Source organism: Apodemus sylvaticus, chromosome 15, assembly GCF_947179515.1.
Source record: "Apodemus sylvaticus chromosome 15, mApoSyl1.1, whole genome shotgun sequence".
In the NCBI taxonomy this organism is placed as follows: Eukaryota; Metazoa; Chordata; class Mammalia; order Rodentia; family Muridae; genus Apodemus; species Apodemus sylvaticus.
This window is the reverse complement of record NC_067486.1, coordinates 54,440,874-54,461,544: the sequence shown is the minus strand read 5'-3', so window position 1 is coordinate 54,461,544 and position 20,671 is coordinate 54,440,874. Positions and strand designations below refer to the sequence as shown.

Genomic DNA, 20,671 nt, shown 5'->3' with positions numbered 1-20,671 from the left:
AATGAGCAAAAAAGTTTTGTTGCCGTTGTTGTTTCTAGACAAAAGCAGATTTGAGGGAATGACTTGGAACTCTGTAGAAGGTGTGCTTAATCAGAGTCACTCTGCTCTGGGAAAAGCTGGCAGGGGGAAGAAGAGGCATCCCACAGGGACATTTTCCTTCAGTTAAGCAGATGCATTGGAAGGCAGGCAAGTAGCATGCAGCTGAGAATCCCCACAGCTGATTCTTCACATCCCCAGTGAACACAACATGAAAGAACTGGTCGTTATCAATGGTGTTGGTCGTGGCCTCTGGGCTATTGCCTTGTTTTACTCTCAAGAAGAAAAGAAAAAAGTTATTCAAACCCATAATACATGCCATCCTTTTAGGCGGTTAGGGGGAACACAATGAATAGATGCTCTGAATTACAATGCATTTGTTCACCACCTACAGGGTTCACTTTCTGTTGTGGTATCAGCAGGTGTACTGCCTGGTTTTGTGTGTCAACTTGACACAGTCTGGTGTTATCACAAAGAAAGGAGCTTCAGTTGGGGAAGTGCCTCCATGAGATCCAACTGTGAGGCATTTTCTCAATTGGTGATCAAGGGGGAGGACCCCTTGTGGGTGGTACCATCCCTGGGCCTATAAGAGAGCTGTCTGAACAAACCAGAGGAAGCAAGCCAGTAAGAAACATCCCTCCATGGCCTCTGCATCAGCTCCTGCTCCCTGACTTGCTTGAGTTCCAGTCCTGACTTCCTTTAGTGATAAACAGCAGCATGGAAGTGTAAGCAGAATAAACCCTTTCCTCTTCAACTTGCTTCTGGGTCATGTTTGTGCAGGAATAGAAACCCTGACTAAGACAGCAGGTATCCTCACAGTGCCTACTAAGACTCCTCTATGACAGACCTTCATTGTCCAACCTTCAGCTAGCATGAAAAGCTAGTAAAGCTACAAAAATGTGCCAGTGTTTGCACAGGAGCACATCCAATTCCACCCCACCCACTCTATTCATTATAAACAAGTATCTCATTGTTTTCTAGAATGGGTAGGATTCTCAGATCTAGAGATATCAGGGCTAAAACCGGGAGTGATCATGGGGTAACTGGGGCAAGCTATCTCTCTGAATGTAGCAGAGCTGTTTAGATCATTGGGGTTCTAATGAAACAACAGAGCCCTGTGCACCCCCTCCTCACTCCTAGTGCAGTTCTGTTCATCCTGGCCATCCTCGCAGTCCCGGAAGCCATCACAGACCAGAGGGCCATGCTGCCGGAAGACGCTGGTGTTGCAGGCAGGTTTTACAGTCACTGTAATGAAAGGCAGAGAGGTCATGAACACAGGACATCAGCTGGCTTCTCTGGTGGCCAACAGTGCCCCTCTAAAGGTGTGAATCTTAACCTAGAAAATACAACAAGAGTGATAGAGTGTGCTTACCTTAAAGTGACAAATCCTAGGAAGAAAGGGGATGGTTAGTGTAATTCCTTACTTTGATGTAATTCCTAGCAAAATGATTTGCAATGGTTTGTGTTTAACTCTGGTGATTTATGTAACTGCAACTCATTGGGTCATAAATAATCGTATTTTGTTTTTTTTTGGGGGGGGGCGGGAGAAGCTCTCACTGTATAATCCTAGCTCACCATAAAGACCAGGATGACCCTGAACTCAAGGAGATCCACCTCCATCTGCTTTTTGAGTGCAGGATTAAAGATCTTCTCCATCACACCTGGTGTAATGGTTTGTATATGCTTGGCCCGGGGAGTGGCACTATCTGGAGGTGTGACCTTGTTGGGGTAGGTGTGTCACTGTGGGTGTGGGCTTAAAACCTCACCCTAGCTGCCTTGATGCCAGCTAGCTAGCAACTCCACTAGCAGCCATCAAATGAAGACGTAGAACTCTCAGCTCTGCCTGCACCTTGCCTGCCTGGTTGCTGCCATATTCTCCCTTGCTGTTAATGGACTAAACCTCTGTCCCTGTAAGCCAGCCCCAATTAAATGTTGTCCTTAAAGAGGTGCCTTGGTCACGGTGTCTGTTCACAGCAGAAAACCCTAACTAAAACACTTGGTATCAGTAATCTTTTTATTTTTTTTAAGAAAAATAATTCTCATCACTGGTTTTCTGAGTTGAACTTGCCTACCCTCCTGAGAAAGGTGTAGTGGACTGAAATGGGGGATTTTGCCTCGTTCATCTCTCTACCTCAGGTCCCTGACCAAATATATCAGGTGCTCGAGAAAACACCTGGTGAATCAGTTAATGAAGGTGAGACCTTAAAGGATATCAGACTTGTGGATATCTAACTTGTTTTATTCTGATGGATATATGCCCTAAATACCACTGTTTCTTTGACATACTTCTTGAATCACCTTTACAACTATGGTAAGCACCAACAAGCATCTTCTGAAAGGAAAGTTTCTGCGAAATTTCTAGATCATGAAGTTTATCAGTTTTACTGTCTTTGCCAGGTTTACCAGTGTATTTCTTGTCTTACTCAATTCCCACCCACCGTCCCACTCCCCCTTCAAGGAGTAATCAAAGTATACTACTGCCTTAAAGCACTTGGTTGTTGTCAAAGGTGCCTAGCTGACATCCACAGGATGGCTCCAGGAAAGATGCAGTGAAATACAACGATACCAAATACTACTCCTTGATATAAAAGAATGCAAATAGCTTTCATCTGGAGCATCGGAGCAAAGAACAGTAACAAAAAACATAAATAAATCAAAATAAAACAAAACAAAATAACCCTTCAATCACTAAAATCGTCAGCATCTATTTTCTTAATATGAAATTTATCAAAGATTTCATAGATTTAGATTGCTAATGAGCCATAAATTAAGAAGGTTTGATTTTTTGTCAGTTTAAAAGTATATAAAGGGATTATATATTATATTATATTATATTATATTATATTATATTATATTATATTATATTATATTATATTATATTATTCAAGGTTATAGTATTTGCCTAGCACATGAAAAACACTAGGATTGATCCCAGTAACACACACACACACACACACACACAGTTGTAGATGCACAGGTCATTTTATGAATATAATTTTATATAACTGTATTATATTAAATGAAATGTTTCTCCAAAGACATGGAAAGATTACATACCATTTCTGCTACAAGAGTATTTAAAAACTGTTGCCAATAACTTTATATTGTCCTTAAACTATCTTCCTATTTTCCTATAAACTAGAAATAGATACAGGAATAGGTTGTAAATAACAATGAAAAAATCATGATATATATTATCTGTCATATATATTATCTGTCTAGACTAGGAGTATCCTGTGTCCATCCCTTAGCTGTTACCAGCAGTCCATATGTATGAAGAAGAGGGGAGGCAGGAAGCCTACAAGATCGAGAGGACTCTAAGGAAGCGGTGTCTTCCAGACAGAACAGGACCAGATGCACATGTGAGCACAGAGACTGTAGCAGCATGCACAAGGCCCTCCATAGGCTCAAGCCAGACCAGAACCCAGCACTCAAAAAAGGGAAGTGGACGTGAGTTAAACAAGAAGCTATCTCCAACTGACATCTGCTTGTAAAAGAAACATTAGTTTTCTCCTGTGGAGTCTCACTGGGTATACTAACCACACTTAAGGGCAGTAGCTGAACAACACAGAACAAGCCCAATGGTATTTTTACAAACGTTTGTCTCCTATTGCTTTGATTGGCATTTTTTGTATTTGTATATTTTATATATTTTTTATATTTTATATTTTTATATATTTTTATTTTTTCTTTTTCTTTTTTATCTTACTTGTCTTTTGATTGTATACTAAGGTTTCTAGTTTTGTGCTTTTACAGGTTTGGGGCTCTCTCTCTCTTTCTCTCTCTCTCTCTCTCTGTGTGTGTGTGTGTGTGTGTGTGTGTGTGTGTGTTATTTCTTTTCATTTGTTTATTATGTTTTGGTTGGTTGGTTACTTGTTTTCTAAAGAGAGAAAAAAAAAGATGGTGGAGTTGCCATGGGTAGAGAAAGATGACAAATTCAGAGGAATGTGTGGAGGGGAAACCAGAATCTGGAATATATTGCATGAAAAACAAAAACCAAAGCCAAAAAAAATCCCTTTCAATAGAAAAGAGTAACTATAACAGAAAAAATAAATGACTACACAGCTGTCCAGTTGGTTTGCCACACCTCTGTTGTATAGGCAACCACACTGAACTTCCTACAGATTCTGAGTGCCTCAAGGTATAGGATCTGTGTGTTTACACCCAGTTGTGGTAGGTTAGGTCATTAGCCACAAGACTTTACTCCCTGTGGTCAAAGTATGAATACTAGCCATGTCATGACCCAAGGTATAGAAAGTAAATTTCCCTCCCTCTTGACTATGGCCTTAGCCATGTGAGTTCTTCAGAGCAACAGAATATGAACCATGAGGCCAGCCCTTTGGGGATGCCATGTGTTTATGTCGCTTTTCCTTGCTTTGGTTGCTATTAGCTCCTTGGCTCCATAAAGAATGTACTGTAAAGAATAGCCATGATCCCAACCTGGAAGGAGCTTAGCACACAATGGCATTGCTTGAGCCTGGGCCACTCAGCCTAAGGGGAACCTAATCATCCATAAATACATGAAGAAATGATTGGGTTCATTAAGCCACTAAGTTTTGGGATAGCTAGGGACAGACATGCAACAACTACAAAGACTGGTGTCAGCCACCAGCACCAATGATTCCAAGAAGTTACTCATAATGAAATTGTATTACACCTACCACAGAAAAGTTCATCACTTTCATCGAAGCAGTCATTCACTCCGTCACAGCGCTGGGCCTGAGGGACACACAAACCGGAGGAACATCTAAAAGATCCAGCAGGGCAAGCTACCAGCAAAAGAAAAACACAGAAACTCTTGACTGGGTTCCTAAGAGTCATACATCATGAGTAATTTTAATGCATCATTTCAATAAGCAAGGAATAAAAGTAAATTAGTGCTCCAAATGTTAAACATAGTAAGACCAGTTTCTAGTCTCACAGTCCAGGGCTCTTGCCTCCTTCTTCACTGTCCATCATTCCTTCTAACTTAATCAGGTTATTGACCAAAGATCAAATCATTGAACCTGAGCTTAATCATGAATATTACAGAAATAATAAATTCTTTTCCTCCTATGTGAATAAAACAGAGAATACACAGTCAAGCCAGCTGTGTGTAGATGAACAGAGAAGATGATCTGCGAGAGCATCATCATGTGTTTCTCCTGTGTCCCCAATGAAAATGCAAGCTCTCTGACTATCAGAATGTAGCACTGTCCATGCAGAAGCACATGTGCTGGGAGTTGGCAGAGTAGGATAAAGTTGAGAGACTCAACTTTTCTCAAGCCGTGCTCCACTGTATCACTTTCCTTGTCTCTGTTCAAAGGGGATGAGAACATCTCTGAGGCATTATCTATACCGTGCAGCTTCAACCACTTCCCTCATTGTCTTTTCTAGGTCTATTTCCTGGCTGGGTCTTGTGGTTTCCTGTATAAATTTCAACTTTCTGAAAGGCGACATTTGAATCCTCTCAACCAACTGGCTCTTCCTAGTCATTGGCATCCAAAGAGAATACAAAATGACACCATAGACCCACTGTATTTTGGTATAATCACCATGATCACAAGGAATTATGAGTAGCCTAAATATCAGGATGAGTGTGGCACCATGCACCTATTATCCTGATACTGTGGAGGCTGGGGCCAGAAGATGGTCACAAGCCTCAACTACATGGTCTAGTCAAGGCTACACAGAATTTGTCTCAGAGGAAAAAATGAGAGAGAGAGAGAGAGAGAGAGAGAGAGAGAGAGAGAGAGAGAGAGAGAAAGAGAGAGAGAGATGAGGAGGAGGAGGAGGAGGAGGAGGAGGAGGAGGAGGAGGAGGAGAATTGAGGGAAAGATATAAGGAGGAGAATTGAGGGAAAGATATAAAACATGAAAGGAAGACCAAAATATGGGCTTTTCTATCTGTTAGAAGTCGTATGAGAAACTGTATTTCAATTATATGTCAATAATATCAAAAAGTTATTTTTCTATAATTTAAAATATATCACTAATATGTAATTTGATATATCTTATTCTGTAGTATGTATTATTTACCTATTTTTAAAGATAAATATATAATAGTAAATAACAAAAATGAAGCAGTATTAGTTCCTTAAATTCTCAAGACCTGCAGTAAAGAAGAACTGGCCTTGCTTTATCATTAAGAGCTCATTAGGTTTTCCAAGGAAATGACCCCAAACTTACGCTGACTGATGTTGTAACTGCCATATTCTACCAAAAGTGGCTTGTCCGAAAGCCTGGAACTGCACTGGAACTGGATGTGGACCAGGGGGCTGGGCACTCGGAAAATGGTCTCATGATCCATGTAGGAGCCGCAGTACCTGAGGAGACAGGAACAGAGGAGGTCATGTTGCCTGAGGTCCCATAGACTGTCCCATTGCCAATGAACAAGAAGGATGCTTCGGTCCTTCAGCTCCTGTAAACCGAGGTGCTTCTAGTAGAGTTAAGAATAACAGTTTCTTTGTATTGTGGGACTTTTGTGGTAATTCTGCCTTTACTAAACAAAACAGGCACAGTCCCGTTGACCCATTGCTTTCTTCACTAACAGGACAAGTGAGTAGAACAGTGGATCAATTTCTCCCAGTTTGCATATTTTTACTGTTAAAAAATGTGTAACAAGAATGGCCCGCTTTTATCCATGAACCACTCTGTACAGTAGACTCTGTGAGCACATGCTGACAATATGTAAATAATCCACCCACAATTGAGGCAAAAGACAACAACATTAATTCAATCTAAATTGAAATCTGATATGCACGGCAGGGCTTGTCTTTGGCAACATTTCAAAGGAGTAACACCTATCCACAGTATTCCCTTCCTTGACCTTTTGGTTATTTCCCATTGCATCGTGCCAGCTGGACTCCCGGTATCCTTTTGAGGAAATGTCACTATGGTTAATAATTCTCACTATGTGAACATTGTAGTTAATGGAGCATAGAATATTATTTTACAGCAAGATAAGTTAGTTTACTGCCCTCTGTAGGCGAGGCTTTTCCAGTGGGAAAGCTGTCAAGTCTGTGTGGGAAACAGCTGATCTAAGAATTGAGTAGGTGACCGCATCCTAACATGGTACCTGTGAATGCCAAGCACTGTAGGCTCCCAAGGCATTTGGGACTCAAGGCTGGCATTCAGAATCACTACCTATGATGCTGTCAGCTTGAAAAAAAAAACACATGGGAGTTGGAGAGATGGCTCAGAGATTAGGAGCACTGACTGCTCTTCCAGAGGTCCTGAGTTCAATTCCTAGCAACCACATGGTGGCTCACAACCAACTGTAATGGGATCTGATGCCTTCTTCTGGTGTATCTGAAGAAAGTGACAGTGAATTCACATACATAAAATAAATCTTTTAAAAAAATTTAAAAAAGAAAGAAAAGAAAAGAAAAAACACAAGGCATTCCCGTGTTATTCAGAAGTCTTTGGCAGAGGACAGAATTTTAGAATGTGAGAGTATATATATATAGCCAGTTACTAGAACACACAGAAGAGGGTCTGAAGCCAAATCAAGCTTTTAGATTCATACTTTTAACTGGCCATGTTGAGCACTGTGTACTCTGAAAACACATCCACTGTGTTATCTGTGTCTCAAAGTGATTATTTCTTTCTATCATGGACCTCCATCAGCATCTGGAATTGTTTTACAAATATGAGCTCATCTCAGTGTATCGTTATGGTTTTTGTGTGAAAGGGGATCTCTCACTATTTTGTGTATCTGAAACAGTCCTCTGCTGCTGACACTGTTATGGAATACAAATTCTTAAAAGTCAGGTCTCAACTAACAAGAAGATAGTTAGGGGTACCCCAAGGGGTACATTGTTCTTGCAGTGTCTTCCCCCACCTCCACCTCCACCCCTCACCTTTTGCTTGCTGGTCAGAATTGCAATATAGCCAGCTGCCCCGTCCTTCTGAAGACCAGACTACGCCGTCCTACCAGGGTGGCTTCTCTATCACAACAAACTGAAATCCCCTGAAACCTCCAGTCAAAGGAACTCCTTCCTGCTTTCTGTCTCATGTTTTGCCATAGTAACAAGAGCATTAACACACATGCTAAGGAGGGGATTGAGGAGAAAGGAGCCTTTACACCCATGCTTGGCCTTGACTTTGAAGATGATTAGTGTGCTATAGAGCACCATGGTAGTTTATGGAGCAGCAGTGTAAACCGGGAGAGGTCGCAGGAATCCAGGGAGAGTCACGGACACAGGACAAGGAATGGGAATCACAAAGAAGCAAAGGAATTCATTAAAGTTCAAATGGAAAGATGCTTTTACTGAACCAGAGCCACACTAGTTGCCCTTGTGTGCTAGACTCTAGCACTTTCTAAGACACCAAAGGCCTGCATTTCTGGAGTCATGCAAAGGCAAGTCATTATTCTCTCTTCTAAGATTGCAGTACTGCATCCAGCTGCCCCAAATACAAATATCCCAGTCCATGTTGTCTGTTGTTTCAGGGAGAATGTTATATTTCTCCCCATCACCATTAGGGGGTCTGTTTGTTTGCTTGATCGGTTGGGTATTGGGTTTTGGGTCTTTTGTTTTGTTTTGTTCTGTGCTTCCCCATTGCATCCCACGTTCCCTTGACCTACATCTCAGCTCAGTTTTGAGGTTATAAAGCAGAGTCTTCCTTCTCTAGGTGGAAATGACTAACATGGAAGGAGCTGGGAATTTAAGTTCTGAGGGGACAAGCAGAATCAGATGAATCAGATAGGAGTGTATCTGATGTGGAGGGCTATAGGAAGAACCTCTGCTTCGGGAAAAATATTTGGGGCAGGAAACTCTCCCAATTTTGGTTGGGAGAAGACTCTTCTACTTGAAGCGAAATAACATGTACCATACCTGTTAGCTATGGGGAGGAGGGGCATCTTCTCTCAGTTTGTTCATTCTTAGACTGACAACTCCACAAACAATGTGTAAAAGTATATGGCCAGAATTTCTACTTTGCTTGTACATCAAAGGAAGTGTTCTTGAAGCTTTAGGGATACATTGCTATGTTTTTTTTTATTTTTATTTGTATTTTTTTAGATGAGGAAGTCACTATGTAGCCTTACTTGGCCTGGAATTTGCAAGTTCCACCTGCCCTTTGCCTCTGCATGTTAGAACTAAATGAATGTCCACATGCTTTTCATAGAGTTTACAATGTCTCATTGAATGCTAACAAAAACAAGTTTAAAAACAACGCTAATCAAAAAGATTAATTTTCCCTAGTTATTAAGCAATTTGAATCTGATCCTATAGAGCAGATACTTGAAGCTGGGCCATGGTAGTACATACCTCTAATCCCAGCACTGGACAGGCAGGCAGATTCTATGAGTTCAAGACCAGCTTAACATACATAGTGAGTTCTGGGACAGCCAGGGCTACAAATAGAAACTCTGTCTCATAAAACAAAACAAAACAAAATAAAAACAACAAAATAATAATAGATACTTGGCTCAAGCTATATTTCAGGGAAAGGCTAAATTACATTCCTCAGACCACAGCGAGGTCCCTGTGGCTAGGGGAGGCCCAGAGTTATTCTGAGACCTTTGGCCATCTACTCCATTCCTTAATAGCCAATCAGTTTAAAGGTAACACTGTTCTGCCATTCACATTGTTCCTAATGGTGGCTACCCTGAGAACTGTAAAAAGGCCTGCTATGCAGACTGTGCATGGTCGTTCTTTCCCCATGTGTAGGGCGACCCCAGCATGCTGGATTAAATACAATTCCTCTTGCTTTTTGCATCATCTCTATGTTGTTCACTCAGGGGTCTCTGGTAAGTTAAGGCTCCTCAGAGTCTTACAAGAGCATGTTTTAATAATGGGATTTAAATAAGGCTCTTTCAGGAAATACATGGCTATAACTATTTTGTAGACAGGCTCTAAACAAATGAAAAGATGCCTTGTTCAGAAAAAACTCTTAGAGGGCTGTGCAGACACCTCAGTTAGATGAGTACTTGTTGTCCAAGCATCCACACTAGAGTTTGAATCCCGATCCCTTACATAAAAAGCTAGATGTAACATGCATCTGTAACCTCAGCTCTGGCAACATGGAGGTAGGAGAATCTCTGAGGCTTGCTGGCTAGATGGCCAAGCTATAAACTAATGAACCAATAACAACCAACAAACACAAACAAAACAGTGAAATCCAGTTCAGTGAGACACAGTTTCAAAAAGATAAGGATAGCTGATATCATCCTCCATGATGTCACCATGGGTATACATATACTTATTCACACATGTACACTCACATGCAAGTACCATGCACACACACACACACACATGCAAACACACACGCACACACACATGTACACACACTCAAAAGAAATTTTTTTAAAAAACAAGAAAGAAAGGAGGAAGGAAAAAGAAGCTCTTAGAAAGAAAGCTCAATTCAGAAAATAACAAAGAGAAAAGAATTTAGCTTTAGCTGGCACCAACCAAAGAGTACACATGGGGGGACCCATGGCTCCAGCTGCATTTGTGGCAGAGGATGGCCTCATCAGGCATTACTGGGAGGGGAGCCCCTTGGTCCTATGAAGGCTTGATGACCCAGTGTAGAAGAATGCAGGGCACTGAGGCAGGGATGTGTGGATGGGTGGGGGAGCACCCTCATAGAGGCAGGGGGGGAAATGAGAGGAGGGTTGGGGAAAGGCGACTGGAAAGGGGGGGGGATAACATTTTAAATGTAAATAAGTAAAATAACCAAAAAAGAAAGTAAAAGAATTAGCTGGCAAATCCTTTAACTCACAGGATACTTCTTTGGAAAGCTATTCTCCTACCAAGAGAGATCACATCTGAATTTTAAACACTGATTATAGTTTTAGGAACAAATTGATACCAATAATATCTGAGGAACACGTTAGGAAATGTGTTGATATGACCTACCTGGCAGATTCAGGAATCTCACGCACCTGCATGTCTGAGATTTTTTTTCTGATCAACCACTTTCCAGTCTTAGGATATAGCCAGGTCAGCTAGGCCCCTTCTACAATACAAAATTAGCTAGCAGTCTCTTAGTTTTGAACCTCCAGAGCGGCCCCTTGTTATTTTTACCACTGGGTTCAGGATTGAACACTTCATTTAGCAAATCCCTTTGTAAGATGTAGAATACACTGTTGGCTAGTCCCGCAGCACAGAGAGGCTGAGAGGCTGAAGTCTGTTAAACCACAGGTGCCCGCTGGCACATTTATGTCTCTGAACTCCTCTAGCCAAAGCTTCCGCCTGTCAGTAAACTGCAGGCTCCTGAAGAAGAGGATACCTTCCGGTTGATTCTTCACATATGAAAACAACTTACATGTGCTCATTAATTTCCCACCAGCCGTGCTCACAGCCCTTCATACTCTTCTTAGTTATGGAATAGTTGTAGAACTTCAGGGCTATGCCAAGAGTTGATAGGGAAGTCTGAAAAAGCAAACATCGAGTCAGAAAAAAAAAAAAGCCTCAGTAAAAGAGCACAGTTCAACTCAGAATGTCCTGGCTCGCTCAGTACTCATGTTTTGGCTTGTTGTTTTAAGGACGTTCTACTGTTGGTATTAGCTAGCTATTGGAGGGATAGACTATCGTGCGAGCATGAGAAGGAACTCCAGAGAGGAGGATAGTAGGAAATAGGTGCTATGATGTAGATAATGGGAAAAACGGGGGTGGGGGGGTGGGGAGGCAGGGGGGAGTGGGGGTGGTGGGGGGAATAAGGAATGCAAAGGGGGAGTGAAAAGGGAGATAAGGACATGCAGAAATGACAAAGGGACACTTTATTTTATAAGATTACTCAAAAATACAGCTAAGGACACACATAAACACACATTCACACACATATCTTTTTGGATAATGTGTGTGTGTGTGTGTGTGTGTGTGTGTGTGTGTGTGTGTGTGTGTGTGTGTTTATGGATGTATGTTAATGAACTCACATCACATGGGGTGACAGTGCTCCTCCCAAGAGCTGTGTACTATCTAACCAAAACCACAGTGCCAGGCATGGAAAACTTCCCTGGTAGCTGATGGTCAGAGGAATACACATCTCCCCAAAACAATGAACTATTCCCATTGCCCTCAGTTCCCTTCTAGTACTTGAAGGCAAGACCACATTATTGCTGAGGACACACGTTTCAGATACAGGACCTGGAGGAATTGAGCTGGAATTGATTTAGAAGGCGCCTTCCTGAAGACTGTCACTCATAGGATTGGAAAGAACTATGCATGGTGCCAAGGGCTTACCCAGGTATAAGGCCCATAAAGCCACAAGAATGTCTAGCTAGACCAGCTATCCCCATTTGTGCAATAATGACACCTTTATCTCCTAGGTAACCAACATCTGATGGCTAGGAGGGAAACCATTCCAGGTACTGTAAACCTAGACAGCTATTAAAGATTGGATGGTCATAGGCCCTAGACTTTAATTCACTATAATTCTGTGCTCTAAATACTTATCCTTTCAGATGATGTGACTCTCCTCATCAAATAAGCTTCTTTTTATAAAGACTGGAACTATTGCATAGACACAAGGGAATCAAAATGCAGAGTGTGGGGTGCCCGACTCCAACTGATGCATCTGCAACATGTCCCCTATATCTAAGGCTCAGGGACAACTGCTGAAGTGAGGTGAAAAGATTATCAGAGTCAGAGGCACAGTGCACTTGCTGCTGGATAGTGTCCCCTAAAATGGTAATATGCACCCACAGAATATCAACATATGACTGACCTGAAGAAGACCAGTATAATTGCAATATTAGTTGTCATGCTATTGTGAGCAATATAGTTCTGCCCCTACATGAAGAGCTCAGATGGTCAGTAGCTACACTGAGAGAAGAAGGATCAGTTTTATCTACGGAGGAGCTGCTGCATAGATTGCCCAAAATGATTATCCATGGATATCTGTATATATGAGCAACTGTACACACACACACACATACACACACACCCTATATATATGAGCAACAACTAAATGGACTCAGTAATTGTATATACTTGTAACAATTATAATTTAAGAAAATATCATGAGTCTGTCTGGGATCAAAGAAACACACAGGAGGTGTGGTAGAGGGAGGGGATGTATACCAAGAGCTCATATACAAGGTTCACGAAAATATATTTTTAAAAATTGTGAGAAATATTTTATAATTCAATCCTATTATATTTTTCTTTAGACTGATCTTATCCATTGACATGTTGTTCTAACAGATGCTTGATTTTGCGTATGTATTGTGTTTATGTCATGTGTATGTATACAGTTGCTTCTCTCTAGCATAAATATATTTAGCCATCCATCAGTACCCACTTTTGAAAGAAAAATCAGACACTTTATTGTTCTCATTTGAACACAATAATAAACTTGTTAGGCCAGTAATATGATTCCCATTTTATAGAAGAAAAAAGCATAGCTAATAGAAGGTAAGTAACTTTCTGAAGGTTAGGAAATGAAAGCTAATCTTTTACCTCAGCCATGCTCTGTCCAGTGTGTCGCCCTTATTGTAAACTCATTTGAGGGACTCAAGAAGAACAGGGCGTTATCTCAGAGAACCATTGGAACTCTCTATGGCAAAGATGCCTGCAGATTTCCTTCACAGAGGCAGGAACAAGTGAGTCCCCTCCAAGGGAACTTATGTGACTCAGGTAAGCCTGCAAAGGTCTGATGGACCTTAATCTCATATTCCTTCTATGCCCCTTCCTCTATTCCTTGCTCCCTTCCTGGTATGGTATGCCCTTTCCTTTATAAACTGTTTTCTACAGTCCCCAATCCTCAGTTAGTGAAATAGTAAGTAATCCATTATTCTTATTTACATTATGAGTAAAGAAAAAAATCACATCAGTGCTTATATGTTTTCATTTTAAGTACCTAAGTTATTAGAGAATCAATATTTACTTAGCATCAAAGGAATTTCAGACATTTGACAGAGTTTTAAGAACGGTGCATTCTTTATTCTGATTGTTGAACAAGCTCAAGAGGATTAGCGGGATTGAAGAAGAGGAAATTGTATTTCTCCCTCCTTCTTTCTCAACTCGTCCATTTATCCTCTCCTCCCCTCTTATCTGCCCAACCTTCTGATCATTCGAAAAGGGTGAAGATCTAACTCTTATTTTATAAGTGTCTGTACTATAGAGACAACAACTTTAAGCAATGTAAAGATACTTGTCACTGGGGCATTGTATCAATCATCAGACTTAGTTAAAATAATAAAATCATTTCAAGTATTAAGTTTGGTTAAATATGTACAAACAATCACACATCCCTCCTGTGTCTGGCTTCTCACCTCAGCCATTTCCTTGGCATGATGCTTTTACCCAGGCATCTATAAGGTAAATCCCTCTTTCCCTCAGCTTCTCTGCAAATATTCCCCCTTGGTTTCTCTGACCTCCTACTTAACACCCTTTGACTTCCTTCCCACCCAGTTATCATGCCTTCTTGGAATCTTCATTTTCCCCTCAAGCATTGTGTCACCATGTGGCATGTGACATACTGCATACAGCTGTCTCTCAATATCTTGGAAGGATTGGTTCATAGACCCTTCACATCTCCAAATCAAAATGTCCTTGCATATGGATCCTCTCACATACTCTAAATATCCATATTGTTCATAATGGCTAATGCCATACACTAATTTTGTAAAATCAGTTATGCTGTGTTGTTTAGGAAATAATATCAATAATATGGTCTGTCTATGTTCAATGTAGTCACACATTCAATAGAGCCGCTGGCTGAATCCACAGATGTGAAAGTCACAGATAAGGAGGACTCATCAGCCTGTCAACTGCCTCCCCCTACTGAAATCCAGTATGAATTAATTCATATTTTAGTTTCAGATTTTGGGTCTATTTTAGTACTTGAATTTCAAGCCCACAGTTACATATGGATGAATTCAAATGATATGTTTGCCATTTACACTAATGAATGAGTGACAGTGGCATTTTTCATTTCTAGATCCTATTGAAATATGAGAAAAAAGTAGCCTTAAGACCAAGATTTAAGACAGTGAGCAATGCCTTTAAAAGCCACAGAGGAAGAGGTATATATATTTCATACAATGTTATATTTCGGTTTCTTACGAACAGAATAGAAATCTTATCAAATTTATCATTTTATTAATTTCCATTATGAAGTGGCACTATCTCTACTAAAATGATTCTTTGATCCTTTACATTTGATCCCAACAATATATTTACATTTTAAAAATTAATAAAAAATAAAATAGATTGGAGAAATACTATTAAATCAGCTGAGAGTAGTAGGTAACTTGACACCAGGAGACATAGACTGGAAAATTTCACTTTATAATTTTCTATATTTCCTAACCTTAAATGATATTATTCTTAGAATTTTTTAAAAAGTGTGTAAAATGTAAAAGTTAAATTTTACTAAAACAGAGTATTTTTCCTTTAAGATACTGAGAAGATCTAGGTTACCTGAAATGCCCAGGTGCACTTGCACTTTGGAGGATAATAACTTGGGTAATACGGACTTGAGATTTTCCCTTCAAAGCTGTTGATTTCCTTGACCAATATTGTGTTTTCACATTCTGAAAGAAAGTATCCACACACAAGGATGAGTATGATGAGATTATGGCTACAGGTATTTCTTTACACATGCACATTTGCAAAGCTTTGAATCTTATCTCTTCAAAGAAATAGCACCCAAAGGATATCTAGCTAATGTTAGGTCCACAGGAAAGTCTAGTTACCAAAACTCCAAAAGACAGTCCAGATATCAAGAAATCTGCCTGGCTTTTAGGACAATTTCTGGAGGTTAGGTAAAAGCCAGCATTCCTCAGGAACTCATGAAGCCAAGTCCCCTCTATCAAAAGAAGTTATCTCTCTTATCCCTGCAGAAGGGACCAATGGCTATCTGTGGTTCCTATTAGCACACTAAAGTGGGTGCTGGTCTCCAGGCTCCTTCAGTATCACAAGTGCCCCTTGCACTTCTCAAAGCCATGCTGCCTTACTAACCTGCTCATCTCCTCCTCCTTCCTTGCTTCCTTTGCCCTAGCTACTCATTATACCCATAACCCTGGCAGTCTGTCTAATTCTCTGCTTCTCTCTTCCTCTCCCTCTCCCTCTCCTTCTCTGTCTCCAACCCCCTCTCCCTTTCTCTATTTTTCTGCTGGGCTCCTATTTCTCTCATGGCCAGGTCCAGTCTACCGGACATGTTCCATTTACTACTTGCTCTTTTCTGCTCCAGATTCTTCCAGATGCCTCTGGTCTGGTCCTCTCTCTCTCTCTCTCTCTCTCTCTCTCTCTCTCTCTCTCTCTCTCTCTCTCTCTCTCTCTCTCAAAGCCTTCCATTTAACCATACCATGGGGCAGTCATGTCATCAATTTAAACTTTTGACACAGTTTCTAATCCTCATTTTAGCCATGAACCTCTAGGATGTGGCTACTTTCTTTAAAGCACAGTTCTGGATTCAGAGACTCCAGGAGCAGGTAAGTCATGGTATCTGCTGAAAGCCCAGAGCTTCACCCACAGGCTCCTTCCTCCAAGCTCTTAATCACATTAGTTCCGATCTTCTTTTTGCTCTTCCAAATGCACTTTCAATTCGTCTTTACCCCTTTGAGTTACCTAATGAACATCTTTATATGAGCAGTTCTTTACTGGATTCACTATGCTGCTTCTGACTGCCACAACTACTATTACAACCCAATCCCAGGACAGAAAGCTCATAACACCTCAACAAGGATCACAAGTAACTTGTTTACATTGGAGAAGACTTACTTTGTTCTGGAATGACTTCAAAATATGCTCGGATCCCTGCCAGCCTCCGTACGTAAGGAGACTTCAGTGTCACCAGCATGATATTATTTGTAGAAATGAAGGACATCAGTGTTCTTGTGGGTTCACAGATTCTGCAACCAGATAACAACACATGGATAACTGCTTCTTTCATGAATGGGTCTCCATACTACAGCATCCCACAGATCTCTAGAGCCAGCACTCAGTTCTTCTGTGTGAGCCTCTGCTGGTCAGACCTTCCTCAGTGAGTAGCTGTAAGATTCTACAGATGGGATACAACGTAAAGAGATGTAGATGCATCTGCCTAGTAATGCTAGCAAAGGATTTTCTCAGATGCTCATCCTTGGACTCCCCTTGGGATCTATAATGATATATAATGGCTTAGCTCAATGGATCAGAGCTCAAAAGATCAGCATGAGATAACAGCACCTAGTGTCTGGAAGATTGAGAAGAAGCTGTTACTGAGGGGAGACACAAGTGAACTTACTCTCCATTGCATAGTATATGTTGTGTTTGGAAGATTAACATGTATGTTACTCACCAAAATATAAAGATGCATACATATAAAGCACTGTGGTATGTATAACTATTGTTAAAAAACAAGATAACCCACATGCCCTTTTAACACAGCACCTAAATAAAGTTTAATTGCCATCACTAGTCTATTGGACATTAAGCACCCATAAAGAAATTTACCATTAAATTTTAAAATTAAGATACATTTAAAATCTTTAAAATTAAGATTAAGTATTTGTGTATTCAATAAATATATGAATAAATAGATTTTTGTAAAAATGTAACAAAAATTGGCTGGAGAAGGAACCTGTAAAGTAATTGCTATTACTTTTTCTGACCCTGTTTTGCTCTATAACGAGTACATGGGAACTTTGGAATTAAAGAAAATTTTAATTGTTTAATGTGACTCTATCATCAAAGGATATTTATTCTTGTGCTCTACTGATATAATGGATGTTATTCAATCCATAGTGAAAGTCAAATTACACAAAATATATGATATATATTGCATATTTCCCAAAGTCTTTGCTACGTGGACTTTGAGAGTCTTGTTTACTACAAGTGAACAACAAACATAAAACCTTACAGATATTTAAAAGTTGTTAAAGTATCAGGGGTATCAGGATCAGTCATGGTCACAGTGAATATAATTAGTTATTGTAGGCAAAGAAATTGTATAGAGAGAGTATGAAAACCCTGTTCACCAGCAACTAGAGAGTCTTCCTCTTACCTGTACAGAATGGCGCTCCGGATTGGCAAGAGGGAGTCATAAACAGTCAGGGAGTCGGTGACACAGTTGTCAGCTTCCAATTGGACAGACTCAATTGAGAGACGAATCAGATAACCCACGATGGCCACCAACTTGAAGTGACACATTAGCTGTCCCGAGGTTGTGGAAATCTCCAGAGGGTAGCGGAGCGTCAGATGATCTGCATAGAAGTACTGGGAGCAGCCGTTGTCTGTGGAGAGAACCTTCCTTACTACTATCTCCTCCTCTTTCGCTCCCTTTCTTCCTTCCCCTCCTCTCCACTCCCCTTTCCTCTCAAGCCATGACTTTTCTAGAAACCTCTACAGAAGAGTAGTGAGCGAAAGCTGTGATGTGAAGGACCTTGCCTGTCTAAACTCTATGCTCCTCTCTTTTGGTGACAAAGCCTATTACTTTGAGAAACTGCCTCTACTTAGCCCGTAGATTAGTTGGGGTTAAATTTACCTCTGATTCAACAATCTGAAACATGGCCAGACTGGCCAAAGAGTCAAAGAGGTTGGCTTAGGACTGGGTTCACTACCCAGTCTGCATAATGGGATTCGGTTCAGAAGGTCTACAAGAACTTGCATGAAGTCTGAGTGCAGGAGTTTTCCCCTATGACTGAGGACATGATCAAGCTGAAACTTTGATTTGCTACCACAAAGGAAACTGCGCTTGAGAGCAAAGCCTCAGAATAAAAATGCAGAGATACAGGGTCCTTCCGGCATTTCATTTTAGAACTTGTTTCCAACCATGCCTGAGGCCAGCATAGTCCATCTCTATCTCTGGTATTTGATACATAAGCCAATCAAGTTTCTTTTGTGCTAAAGCCACTTACATTGCTGTCGCTTACAACTAAAAGAAAATTAACAGATCATATCATTAGAAAAAGTGAGGTATAGTACACACACACACACACACTACACATGCATATTTATGTATATATTATATATACGTATACTGCATATACACATACACATATACATATAATGTATATATGCATATACACATATACATATATATGCACAAATGAGAGGTGAGGAAGAAAGTCGTGAATTTACCAGATCCTACGGCTGAAGAGTAATCTGACCGGAGCCCAGCTGCATTGTATAGATAAAAGACTGTTAGTTCCAGTAGTTCCTTGTTTAGAAAAATTGTTCTCATTCTTTCTTTAAAATCATAAAACATGTCTGATATGGGTTGTACTTTACATATCAGATATGTGATGGGTCCAGGGTCAAGCAGAGTTATCTAGGTGTTTAAAGCTAAAATAGGGCAGCCAGGAGATGACAGCCATTGCATCTATGAGAAATCAATGTACTATTTTATTTGCTTCTTTGAATTCATAGTTACAAATTTTAAACAATTCAAGGGTAAGAAAACAACTATATAAATAAGAGTAATTAGTCCTATGACTAGAATAGCAATAGTGTGAAATTTTCTACTTGAGATTTTTTTCATTTGTTCAAAACAAATACCAGCCACCTACTGTATATCTAGTATATCTGTGTGATATCTAGTATATCTCTGTGTGTATAATGGCAGTTATACATGTAAAATTTATATCAACAGAGATAGCTGCAGAATAATTTGAGTATTACAATGACACACTGTCAAGACAAATGGTGGCATCATATTTCCATGGGGTTAAGGCACGGTCTGTTTGGGAGTACTGGTGTAGGCAAGGCATTAGAGAAGAAGGCTGGGGAGACAGATTTCAAATGTTGGACTTTTGTGTGATAGTAGGAAACCTCTGACCAGCTTCTAGCTCACCAGAAAGTAATAAAATAAAATAAAATAGAATAGAATAGAATAGAATAGAATAGAATAGAATAGAATAAATAAATAAATAAATAAATAAATAAATAAATAAGGTGCTGGCAGTACAGTGCATTTACATATTTTTCTCTTTAGCTCAATGAAGCAAAGAAGATAATAATGTGTGGTCAGCTATTTTCTCCCTGTCCAAATACACATCTTAATCCTTAGGCCATATGTGTGTCCTGCTGTAAGCTACTGCAGCATGATCTTCCAGAAACCCCATTAGACCTTTCAGGCCAAAAGGCAGTCACCTGGTCCATCCATCACTTGCACTTGACACTGGTGTATAACACAACCTTTGTGGTGGTATTTTCCACACTAAATACAAATGTGTAAAAGCCTTAAAAGATGGAGTCTGATTTTCAAATGTGTGGGCTTGCTTTCACACACAAAAGTCTGTGTCACCTTGACCCCACCTTAACCTGCTAAGGCTCAATAAACAAAGACCCAGGAACCACCAAAATGGCGGATGAAGGCTCCTGATGGTAACCCTGGTGATACAGGATAAAAAAGAATACAGGATAGAAGAGAATCAGCTCCCACAAACTGGCCTACACACATGTGTCATAGTATGTACACAGACACACAATTGAACATATAATTGTAATAAAATCTTCATGACCACCACTTCTCCTTTTTCCCCCATGTGCCCACCTCATCTTTTCACGCTGTGCAACACCTTCCCTTCCCTGAACACTCACGTGACCTTTCTTCTATTCTCCACCTTTACTTTGCCTAGGAAGGCATTTAATATTTGCCATTTTATCCAGAAACCAAACTCAACTGTCTGTCCCCAGCAACAAGAGGACAGAGAGGAAAATAAGGTAAACCTCCATAAAATTCTTCTATTCTAGAACGTTCTTCCTTAGGGACATAGTCTGAAG

General features: G+C 40.3%; 1 protein-coding gene across 2 annotated transcripts in view; it reads right to left on the bottom strand.

Moving 5' to 3' along the window:
• Positions 1 to 20,671, bottom strand: part of Tmprss7 (transmembrane serine protease 7) — a 37,190-nt gene that overhangs the window by 6,379 nt on the left and 10,140 nt on the right. The window contains exons 6-13 of one of the 2 annotated variants that reach the window (XM_052158336.1): positions 19,028 to 19,066; positions 17,952 to 18,180; positions 16,688 to 16,818; positions 15,386 to 15,498; positions 11,286 to 11,392; positions 6,204 to 6,340; positions 4,698 to 4,805; positions 1,171 to 1,281 (exon numbers count right to left, since the gene is read on the bottom strand). In XM_052158336.1, the coding sequence (XP_052014296.1) occupies positions 1,171 to 1,281; positions 4,698 to 4,805; positions 6,204 to 6,340; positions 11,286 to 11,392; positions 15,386 to 15,498; positions 16,688 to 16,818; positions 17,952 to 18,180; positions 19,028 to 19,066 (975 nt within the window). The remainder of the gene's footprint in view (positions 1 to 1,170; positions 1,282 to 4,697; positions 4,806 to 6,203; positions 6,341 to 11,285; positions 11,393 to 15,385; positions 15,499 to 16,687; positions 16,819 to 17,951; positions 18,181 to 19,027; positions 19,067 to 20,671) is intronic. The other variant, XM_052158337.1, reaches the window with a different exon arrangement.